The 12322-nt window shown below is 38.0% G+C and overlaps 1 protein-coding gene across 2 annotated transcripts in view; it reads right to left on the bottom strand.

Annotated features, from left to right (window-relative positions):
- Window positions 1-1392: 1392 nt before the first annotated feature.
- Window positions 1393-12322, bottom strand: part of LOC146590574 (four and a half LIM domains protein 5-like) — a 28115-nt gene continuing 17185 nt past the window's right edge. For both annotated transcript variants that reach the window (XM_085314354.1, XM_085314353.1), the window contains exons 4-7: window positions 9258-9432; window positions 6917-7086; window positions 3218-3404; window positions 1393-2242 (exon numbers count right to left, since the gene is read on the bottom strand). In XM_085314354.1, coding sequence (XP_085170480.1) covers window positions 2091-2242; window positions 3218-3404; window positions 6917-7086; window positions 9258-9432 — 684 coding nt within the window. In that variant the 3' untranslated portion in view covers window positions 1393-2090. The remainder of the gene's footprint in view (window positions 2243-3217; window positions 3405-6916; window positions 7087-9257; window positions 9433-12322) is intronic.

Consider the following 12322-nt stretch of genomic DNA (forward strand, 5'->3'; position numbering starts at 1 on the left):
TTGTAATTAAGCTAGAACATTGTTTGGACAAGATTGATAAAAGGGCCCAAACCACATTCTTGTATCTTGCTGAACGTTATTTCATGCAACAAAAATGAAAGGTGCACCCCACAGCCACAGCTGCTTCTTGTGATTCATCATTTTTCATTTAACAATCGAAGTCATTTGACACTTACTAATGGTCTGATTTCATTTTTTAGTGCACATTTTTAGAACAACATGCATAACTGTGGACTTTTTTTTTTTTTTTTTCCAGGTGGTGCAACTTAATGCTATCTATGGGAATCTAAGTCTTACCAAGAGCCTGTATCAGCCATGTGAGATGTGAGAATAGAAAAGGAAACAGCTGGGATAAAATGAAAAGGCATAAACTAATCAAAATCCAAACTCCAATAAAAGCTGCCGTGACAGAAGAGACTGAAAAACAAAAATGAACACCACACAGAGCAAAAGATCAATATTTTATTGACTAAAAACAGTGCTATGTACTTGCTGGTCAGTCATTATCTATATTGATTTTATGCTACTGCAGTTCAGCTCTGGCTTGGCTATGCTCACGTGTTCTTTCTTTTTTTTCTCCTCACTTTTSTACTTCATGCAATGGCTGTCTTTATTACAAAAAAAGCCCACTCAGGTTTGCAGAATAGCTCCATGCACTTACGATCAGAATCTAAAAGAGAAYGTATGATTTGAAGACATACAAGGTTAGGACTAAAATAGTGCTGAGTGGCACAGAATCTGCACTGTCCACAGTGGCTTGATTCAAGTGTAACAAGCATGGAGCAAGAAAGAGAAAAAATGCTGGTGACTCTGCTCTAGATGATCTTTAGTAATAGCTCTTGAGCTCCGAAGCTCAGCAAGCAGATATAATCCTCTCAAAGCCAACTGCCTGGAAACTAACACCTTGTACTACTATCACAAGCGAGGACTGCCTAGCTTGCAGTGACAATATTACAAATTTTTGACATAATACTGGCAAATGCATATGGCACGTGGCAAAATGAATTAGATATTGGTTCTAAAGAGCTTATAACCTGCTATAGGTAAGCACATATCTATGAGAAAGGCAATACAGTGTGAGTCAAAGACATAACCATGTGGAAATAGGTCACTAACTGGCTGGATTGCTGACAAGTGGGTTTTGAGGGGAGGAAAAGTACAAGTTTAAAGGGACAAGGGTGAGTCAGCTCTTGCTGTAAATTCTGGTAGATATTAAAGGTCTAATGAAGACAATGGAGATGGAGTCTTAAGGCATATTARCTAAGAGGGAAACTGTATTTTAGCACTATCCAGACTTGGGAGATCCTCACCTCACAGTAGATCAAAGTACGGGTTTATGTATTTATGTTCTAAAGCAGTTATGCCTCAAAGAGAAATTAAGTACAGCCAACCAATTTTGGGAAAGGACCTGTCAGTCTTTTGGATGACTAGAACATAGGAAACTTTTTTTTTTTTTTTTTTTTTTTTTTTTTTTTTTTTTTTTGAGGTGTAATCTTAGTAATGAGAAGAAAATGACCTTTTATCCCTTCATCTAGTCCTGGAATGGAAGAAATTCTGTGATGGCCCATTGTGTAACAGTGTCCCCTTCTGCTCATACTGGGGGAACTGTTTTGCCAGCAGCTTCTTTGCTTRAAGTTTGGAGGGCATTGCTCTGATAAACACTATGGTCCAACAGAAAAATGCATGTGTCTGGCTTTCCACACCAAAATCTGCATCAGTGGAGTAGTGCTAGAGCCTCATCACCAGTCATATGCCRTATAGACTTTTCATATTCCTCCTTGGTTCATGGGAGATGAAATGTAAATTTTTAAGCTTCTAACAGCAGAGTGCAGTGTGTTACAAGGAGAAGCRTGTTGCAGTTAGATTTAAAATATCTACTAATCTTTTTTGAATTGTTTTCTTGGTCAATATGGAGCTATCTAGTTTTTATATATAAATAGCTGAAAACTATGATATAATTAAACTGCTGTTAGAAAGTAACTTGAATGACTAAATAACTATTATGCATTTTAGCTGATTTCCTTACTGCACAGTAATGAAGTACATGGTTGTAGAGTGAGAATAAAGTAGCYGTATAGCTCTCTCTAGAACTATGTAGCAGAGCCGCATTTGTGACAAAGGACATCATCCTGCTGAGTGAGGAATCCTAAGCCCACCAACGAGACAGAGCATTTCGCACAGTTAAAGCACTCTCCATGCCACTGGCGCTCCTCAAATGAGATAAATTTGGCACCTCCGAGAGCTGAAAGAGAAATGAGAAAGAAGATGTGAATTCATTACCTCTTGATGTGGTTCAGAAAAGAAAGATTGTTTTCTAATGCATGGTCATATTGCTATTCATATAGCAAACAAACAAACAAAATTTACAGGTTAAAATATTCTTTTTGTTTATCAGCAGAGTAGGAAAAAAAAGTTAAAATTTAAGATAGTGAGAAACACTTTAAGTAAAATCACAAGTCACTTGCCTGTTTTCATATCTCATTATGAACTCTGAACAGGGGCAAGTTTATTCGAATGCCTATTAAGGTTTGCAGATCTTCCCAAAAAACTTTCATTAAAGTCATTTGCAATGTGTAGATATATATAGTTTCTATACAGCACTGAGTGAAATTTAATTATTTCAATTAAGTTTCTTCAGTGTGGGAGATTTGGAAAATTTGCAGATTATGGAGTTCCTAGCATAAATATCTGAAATAAAGCATTACTTTTTAATGTATTTTGGTAAAATTRTGCCAATTTGATTGAGTATTCATTATCTTGTCAAATTCTCTAATTTGATATAGGTATCATACCAACAGGCAGTTAATCAAATTCACCTCCAATCTTATCACTTCTGTATTGAAAAACAAAGTCACACCAACTACCACACTGTCTGGGGAGAAGCCAAGAAATTCCCTCTCTTTTATATTATTAAGGATGATTTTTAATGTCATCTGAAGGTCTTCCACTTTARGACTGTACAAGACACTAAAACAAATCATAGTGAAACTCCTTTCAGTACATAAAAAATTCCTCAGTAGCAAGGAGACTGGTGTGATCAGTATGTCCTAGCAAGACATGTTACATATAACAAGGGATCTCTSTAATAGTTAACTCCTTCACTCTTTCATCATGAAGGGACTATTTTTCAGGCTGTTTTTTTTTAAAGTAAAGATCTGATTTGATAGAAGACTGATGATGGCTCAGTGTCTGGTCCAATCTAAAATGTTAGACTCACCTGTAATGGGTTTCTTGCAAGCAGCACACTTCTTTGCGTATAATTTGGCGAAACAATCTTCACAGTATGGATACTCATCTTTGGAAATAAACCTTTGTCCAGACAGCTGAATTTTACACCCAGCACACAAAAAACATTCATTATGCCAAGGCTGATCGTGGTAGGTCACTCCCCCAGAAGTTATCGCCTAATGCATTAACGGAAAGCAAACCGCAATGAAACAAAGGTATGGATCATGAGCCGTTGAACCTATCATTATTTCAGCAGCTCAGGTAGCTATTAAGTTCTAAATGAAGTCTAAATGAAGGATTATTTATGCTCTCATAAATCCTTTTTTTTTTTTTTTTTTTTTTTTTTTTTTTTTTTTTTTTTTTTTTTTTTGATTTCTGATAGGCACAAGCAAAGAGAGAGTGTGTGGTCATCTCAATTTTATTCATTTGGAATATCAACTTCAGCTAACTCTGGTTGAGCTATACATGTCATTGTTTTGTTATTCTTGATTTTCATCACAAAATCATAGAATCGGTAAGGTTGGAAGGGACCTCTAGAGATCATCTAGTCCAACCCTCTGCTCAGCAGGGTCACCTAGAGCATGTTAGACAGGGTTGCATCCAGGCGGGCCTTGAAGATCTCCAGAGAAGGAGACTCCACAACCTCTCTGGGCAACCTGGTCCAGTGCTCCGTCACTCTCACAGGGAAGAAATTCCCCCTCACGGTCAGGCAGAACTGCCTGTGGTTCACTTTCTGCCCATTGTCTCTTGTCCTGTCACATGGGACAACTGAAAAGAGTTTGTCCCCCTCCCCTTGACACCCTCCCTTCAGGTACTTGTACACATTGAGAAGATCCCCCCTCAGTCTTCTCTTCCCCAGGCTAAACAGGCCCAGCTAAAATAACCTCAGTATTTGTAGCAAAAAGGTAAGCTTGTTATAAAATTCTTCTATTACACATATGCAGAAAGGCTCAGTATCAGGCAGCTGCTCAGAAGAGCAATTCTTAGTGACAGTGGATGATAGAACTGATTTGAGATTATGGGTTGATCTCATATTGGAACTGGCAATTTGCTGTCTCAAAACTGCCACTGAGTCCTATTTTAAGGATGAGGAAAGAGCCAGCAGAGAAGCTGAAATGAGATAGGAAAGAGATCTATGCTGTCAGAAGAAGAAAGATTTATCAATGTCATCAAAGTTCTCATTCCCTGCAACTCACTCAGATCTCGCCTCTGGTTGTGGCTGAAGAATGAAATTTCCAAATGCTCTGTTGTATCTGTATATGTGGTGAAAAGCAGGTTTCACAGAAATTGTGAGAGACTGTATAGAGCAGTTTATTTGGAAATAAAGATGAGCTATAACATGGTCTCTCCACTGTCAAGTCATGTATGACAACATATAAATGCATGCATAGCTGGACTAGGAGGAGATAAAGTTGGAGAAACTTGTATAAGTAAAAACAGAAGAACCATAGAGTTTCCCTGGGAAATACAGTTTCAGAAAAATAAAGAATGAATAATACTGGATGATGCTAGCCAATAAAAAACTTAAATCATTCCAAAACTCTTTGGTATTCCAGTATTGGGCTACTTCTAACTCTCATTTGTGTTCACAATAGCACCTCAAAATCTGAAATGTTCTTTATCTGGCATCAAATTCAAGACTGCAGTTTAGCAATTTAATCTCTTCAGGCTCAGTTCTTATTTATGCGAGTTGATGAAAGTTTACATAGCAAAATTGTTTCTATCTGTTAAGTATGATGAGGCCTATTTGCAGCCTTAGAATTTTTAAGAAGCCAATCCTGATTATTTCACATAAAAAAGTTGCTGACCTCAAGTCTTCTGATAAATATAGAGCAGAATGACTATATTTTTCAGGTGATCATTTAGTGCAAGTTGAAGACTAAATGTAGAGATACAGGAATATTTAGAAGTACTTTTATGAAGTGAAGAAAAATTACCTTTGCTTCCAAAATAATAGTGGCATTAAAGAATAAATGAAATTATGTCACAGACAGCAGCTTAAAACATCTTCCTAAACTAGAATAGTGCATTGCTCTGAGAGTTTTCATCAATTAGAGGCAGTTTTAAATCAGAAGAAATCAAAGGAGGTCTGAATTGATTTGTTTATATAAGGGAGAATAAAAAGATAATACATATGAAATCAATTTTTCTGGTACCCACAGGGAAAGCATCATATAGTGAAATGGTGGGACACTATTTGACTTTTATTATCACAACTGAATATTACTTAATCTGAATATGTCTGATACATGTCAGGAGCAAAACAAATAAGAATGTTGTTAATGCTTTCCTCCACTTAGGTAGTTTGAGTCTATATGCAAATATATCTGATAAATGTTTGCAAGGGAGATGCTTCTCTGTGCAGATAAGCTGTTACCAATAGAGGCAGCTTTTTCACAATTTACATGTGTAAAATACAATCTTCTTTAAAAGTTATAATCAATAACAAAAGAACCCTRAAGTATTTGTTTTAATCAATAAATTTATTTCAAATATAATCAAGCTTATATCATTATTAATTAGAGGASGACAGTAACATTGCTACTCTTAGCTTTTGGTGTCCAACTTAGATGCCAAAGGAAAGTTGCCCTTCCTGCTCTTACTGTTAGTTCACCAGGCAATTTAGATGGTCCAATCCCACTTCATGAACAATATTGCATAGTTATGGAGAAGAGGCATCTAGGTCAGCTATCTAAAGTTAGATAGTGTGTCTTTCCCTCAGTGTATCCTGTCCTCAGTATCGGCCCCCCTGCCATTTTGATCTAGCTTTGCTCTCAGAAAAAGGGTTGCTGGCTTCCACAAAGGTGGGTATTAGTTACAAATATAGCACTCTTCACAACAGACTTGGACTCTGGATTTTACAGATATCCCAGTGAACAGGTCACTTTTAGTGTCTCCACATCTCCAGTTTTAGCCATATGACTTAGTGATTAGACTGGGAGCTTTAAGTTCCCTATRTCCTCCCAGGTGCTATCTCAAACATCTTGGGAGCTCCAATGACAAAAAAAAACAGACTACAAGCTTCTAACATATGCATCTATGCTAAATACTTTARAACAGGTAGTATGAATACCTGTTAGAGAGATTAAGCAACATCCAGGCACTCCTGTAAAGCATCTATCAGCAATTACGAATATATACTTTAGATTTAGACAACGGGTAAGTTCTGTTGATTTCAAGATCATTTTCTCCTGCTCCTTACCTGCTTTTAGWAAAACATTCTAAGCCACTAAAAATATTGTATATTGACAGAAAAAGTTAACAGCAAAATAAGTCACAAACAACAAACAAAAAAAAAGTTAATTATGCTCTTACTTTGTTAAAGCTTGTTAAGCATACAGTCTGAACTTTTGTTTAGCTTTGTGACCTGTCCTCATAAGCCCTAGTACSTAACTGCATAGTTTATCCATGGTCTTTTTACAGACTATCCAAAAAGAACAAATAGAAGAAATCATGTGCTCTGTTGATAATCTCTTTGTTCCCTGTTCCCTGATGGAGACCTATACTTTAAACCTGTAGTTGAGAATGAAAGTATGGATTTGCAGAGGTAATTTCAAACATACACTCTAAAGATTACAGAAACAGTCCTCACTGGCACTGTTTCTGCTGTCGGACAACCTGGCTTTGACCTGACTAAAAATAACACGGTAGTACTTTGAAATTATTTTTTCGTTGTACATTTAATTACCTTTTTACAAGAGTAGCAATAGTGAGCAAATTGCTTCTCAAAGCAAGGAACRCAGTAATTCTCATTGTCCTTGGTGATCAGCGGTTTTGTTCCCAATGGTTGCCGGCAATACTGGCAAACAAAACAGGATTCATGCCAGGAGCTTCCTTTAAATTCCATTTTACGGGAACCTGCAGAAGCCAAGCAAACAACACCCCAAAACATAGCCTTGTAATGTGTTTTATAAGGTGAGAAGACTCTTTTTTAAAATCTTCTATCTCAATATTAGTTGTATTAACCAAGAAAGCACTTAACCCCAATTTAATACAGTTTCTAAGTATATGCTTAACTGCAAGAGTACATGTGCTGTATGCTTTCCTGGAAAAAAAACATGTTAATTTGCCTAAACTGTGATTTTAGAATACTTAATTATATAAATGTTTTAGGAWAACTTTTCTGTGATATGCTTTGGTGGCTCAGAGTTTCTCTCAGGCTAGTCAAATCAGTGATAATGTTCAGGTACACAGCACTTCTATAAATTAAGGATGAATTTGCTTAGATATTTAGCACATCTATTAATCTCCTGTCTCTTGCCTTCCTTAAACTAAGTCTCCTTCATCCATACATGCATTATTTATCTTGATCATAGTAAGCTGGCAATGTTMTTTTTCTTAAAGTAAGTATCTTCTGTGAAAAAGCAGACTATACAGTGTCTTCTTACAGTTCATCATTTTCATTCTAGATGGACAGTTCTTTTTTCTCCTGCTCAACTGGATGTTTTGTTCCACTGTAATGTCAGATGCAATCTCAAAAGAATGTCACTTAGTTAAACGTCTGCCAGAGGAGCTTCAGAGCACTTTACTTTGAAAACAGGTGCACTACACACTTTAATGGAGATATATTCTTCTAAGATATATGCATATACATCTGAGAATGATTTTTTCAGTGATTCTCATTACAGCTTGCTCCCCCTCTGGTAACGCTGGACTGCGGAGAGAGGAGGACATGGGTGCCGTACAATCCTTTCCACAGGAAAAAGAGAATTTTGGTACAASTGGTTAACCCAGGAACGCTTGCTTCCCGGACTGCGGGGTTAAAAGATGTTAGTGGACAATAATGCAAAACCCACTGTCTTCTGGTGCTGTTCTGGTCACACCTGGTAAGGTTTATCTATTAGATAACATTGCTTTAATTATATCAAATCTAAGCAGTGTATCACCCCTGAACTGAACACAACAATATTGCAACRTTTGTCTACACTGACAATGAAAAGGAAATAAATTGTGAAAGCTGATAACTGCATCAGTGCTCCGGGTTGAACAATACACCGATAACCTTTATACTGAGCCAACAAATCCGTGCGGACTAGACCTTATTGTTTGGCATGAAGATCTACTGAAAAACGAACTTGCTACATTTACTGATGTCCTTGGCTAGTGGTTCCCAGATCAATGGTTATGAGGCCATAGCAGATAGTTTGCAGCTGGTGTTTGGAACTATACTGAAGCATTTAGTTTATGAATTGGTTAGCTCCTTAAGGATATGCTGATGATCTGTAAAAAAGTTTAAGGACTGAGAGTAGTTCACTGTTCCAAACGTCTGGGACTCACTTGCCTAGACCAGCTATTCCATGTTGTGTGTTTGGCTGCTGTTGCTGCCCTTACATGGCTCTGAAGAGGCAGCTTTTAGGCAGTCTCTCTGCTGCATTAGCTTTACTGTTGTGGAAACAGTGAAAGCACTAGAGGATGTCCTGAACAGACATGATCGAAAGCTGAGAAGTAGTTTATTTAAAAGTGTGGAATTTTCTAAGTTGCTTATGGCAAGAAGTAATCCTATCATAAACACATCTGTATATGTGCTCTTTTCGGCAACAGTGTTGATAATGATTTGAACATAGAACATCATGTTTTGACAATTTAAGCAAAAAATATTTCTGAGCAAAACAAATGGTTTATAAAGAACGTGAGCCAGGTCTGATACTCAAAATCCTGACAACGTGACAAATGAAACGCAGATGTCTTGTCTAGTCTGGCACTCGTGCTAGCAGTAGCTCCGTTTGTCTACATACACTGGCAGTGGGGTATGTTTCCTGAAAACTGCAAGCARAGTCAAGAACTCAACAGGAGCACATTTTATTGTTTTTTAAACTCTATTTTCTTGTAAGGATTCATAAATGCCATCAGTACTGGACAGAGATGTCTGTCATCCCTCCATTTACTGCTAGGAGGGTACTACCTGAAGGAGAAGTAGTCACCTGAAAGCTGCTCTGAATGTCAGGGACTTTGTAGCTTGCTTATTCAAGGATGAGCTTTTAATTAAAATTATGGTTTCATTTTTCACTAAAGGGTCCCTGGTGTCTTACCTGGCATAATAGTCTTCTGGCAGTGGAAACACTTAGATGAGTACTCATCCGAGTAGCATTCAGTACACAGCAAGAGCTCATCCTTGGCAGCGAACGGCTTCTCCACCAGAGAGCGATTGCATTTGGCACACTTGAAGCACGCCTCATGCCAGTGACGGCCTTTGTAGGCCAAGTCCTTGGAAAAAGTAAGTCCATGTTAGTGAAGGTATTTCCTTACAGTGTTCTTTCCCCCCAGCTTCTCCTAGAAAAAAAAAAAGTGCAAAATGAAGAGCACTTGAATAGCATTTACATGTGTATCTGGCAGAAAGCCTGGTCGAAGATAAGTACTCAAAGCTGCTGTGTCAGGATGTTTTGTAGATCTCTTGTACAGGCCATTAAGACCTGCTTTAGCACAAGCAACTGTCTTTTCGCATTTAGCATCAGAGACAAGCTTTTACTGGAAGAACCATTTCATATTTCAAAGTTGGCCTTCAAGTGGAAGCAAATAGTTAATCTTTTCTAATATGCACAGACCGCCTGACAAGGCGCGCATACTCTACAGACTTCTAACTAGAATTTCATCTATTTTTTAACATCACCACTTTTTTTTTCCAGTTGACACTATAGAGGACTAAAGGAAGGTCATGTTATTGTAGAGAATAAGCATTTAAAACCTCATTATTTGAGGAAGAAATGATTCTTATGAAGATTATTTAAAAAAAACATTGCTTTTGTTTACACCTAATATAACTCCCCATAAAAAGTTGGCAGAAAGCTGTTTGTTTAAGACTCAGCAGGCTTAAGGGCCAAGAAAGCTAACAGCATATGTATGAGACCTCCACTAAGAATTCAAATAAAGAGCAAATAGCAGATTTTATTTTTCCAAGGTTAAAAAAACAGGGGGAAAATGCACATTACCACTGTCACCACCAAGAAAAAAGAAAAACCCCTTCAAAATAAACCAGATCCTTCCAGGTCTTCTTTATAAATAATGAACGAAGCACAAAAACGCACAAATCCAGTCTAATTTTTCTCCTTTGTCAGTACCCCTCTCTTTAAAGTATTGAAACAGGAAGTGAAATACACTCCAGGCTGCATTTTAGGAGGTGCTGAGCACTTGCTTCTTTTGGTTGCTCAAGTTTCTAAAAAACAGGCTATCACCACAGAGCAGCTGGAGGCAAAAGAACGGGGAAGAAGGGGAGGAAGAGAGCAAAGCCCTAGCACCTTGGTACTGCAAGGGGCAAACACCGACAGATCTCTGGGTTGTTTTCCAAGCTGACCCTGGCCTGTTGCACCCCTTTCATGTTACTCCTGCAGTATTTTTGTCCCAATTTTCCCTTCCATTCAGTCCAAAGACTTGTTTTTTTTATTAATGATTGCTGCTCCTATCACTTAATTTTAAATTTTAAAGGTGGAATTTGTCAACCCAATCATGTGTTCTCCGGATGACCCTGTCTGGGGCTACAGATGCAAGTTTACTGTTGAAATGGCCAGTTAGAGTTTGAGGACAATTTTCATCCAAATCAGCATTTTCCTTTGATGCTTCCTTTACAGCCCTGAGCTGTGCTCATGGCATGTGCTTTGAGCACCATGAGGTKCATTGGCTGGAGAGGCTTCCTGAGAGGCTTGTTTTAATAACTGTATGACCTTTTATTCCAAATGAACATAGGCAAAGCAAGCATGGGGAGAAGGTACATACTGAGCTCRGAAAGACAAAAGGTGTTTGTACAGTATTCATCTGGCCCTAAAATTCAAAGTCAAATATACAGGCTGTAAATTGAAATAAAGGGTGGGGGAAACCCTGACAAAGAGAATAGAAGAACTCATATTATTAATGTTCTTAAAAAAGGGGAGAAGGGAAAGGAAAGCAAAGTCCTGGAAGACAGTCACTAACATGTCACCTATGAGACAAGCAAGGTAAGCAAGGAATTAAGTTAAAATTAAAAGGTACTTTGTTTCCAAGGATGGAAGGTATAACATAAAAGTGTAAATATGGTTTCTTTTCAGCTTGATTTCTGTATGTGAGTAGCTGCAGTAAAAGTAAATTATACTATATAGTTAAAATAATTTTCTGTGGGCAGCTCTCAAATTCTAAAGTTTCATTCAACCCAATCCACTGAATTACCCACAGATAAGGTAAAAGAAAGTTACAGCTATGCAGGACAGTAAAGAGAAAATTAAATCAAAATTTTATATAACTTCTTTTCTGCTGTTGCAAGAACCACCCTCCAAAGTAAAAAAAAAAAACAAATCCAAACCAGAATGGCAGTGTAAAGAAGGAGTCAGAATCCCTTCTGCTCAGTGAAACACATCACCCCTCACCTACAGACTGGAGAACAGCCAGAAACTGCAACTATAACATTTGCTTAGGACCTAATCACCGCACATCAGTTTTCAAGGGTGGGTGTCCAGCGTGACCCACAGGATGTGCTTGCCCTTCAGGGGAGCTGCGCGAGTGAGAGTGGACAGGGGAATGGTACCCTAGCACTTCAGAAACACCTAATACCTCACTCTGGGCCACAGGCAGGTGCTTTTTTCCACTCATGATTTTCACCAGTCAATCCTTTCCTGTGATCCAGCGCACAGACAACAGGACAGCGCACAGAGAGTGAATTCAGAGCCCCCTCTGGCCCAACAGTTAGGGGACTGAACACCCAAACAAGTAGGAATACTTGCTTGAAGTTAGGTAAACCTTCAAATGTGGGTTTTCTGTAGGCCAAAAAATTCCTCTAACCAATACATTTGTTAATAGAATGGRGGACATAACAAGCAGGCATCAAAAACACATCCATGTGTGTCACTGAATGAAATTCAAAGAATGTAACAAGCTCAAYGAACACTTTCTGATCTAGCAATTGGAGATGGGATGTGTGTTGAAGTAGACATTAAAATACACTGAGAGAATCCAGGGGCCCCTGAGGCAAAGAAGCCTAGGAAATAYGTTGTGTGGGAATCGTGCCAGGGTWTGAACGTAAGMTACTGATCTCTGACAGTTGCAGCCTTTAGGAAAGTCCTAATTTCTCTATCTTCTCAAGCAGATGAGTATGTAATGAATGCCAAATCCTGGAAGCATGTGCTTGAAGTCC

This window comes from Rhea americana, unplaced genomic scaffold (genome assembly GCF_003343005.1).
Source record: "Rhea americana isolate MKP2758 unplaced genomic scaffold, rheAme1 scaffold_400, whole genome shotgun sequence".
Lineage (NCBI taxonomy): Eukaryota > Metazoa > Chordata > Aves > Rheiformes > Rheidae > Rhea > Rhea americana.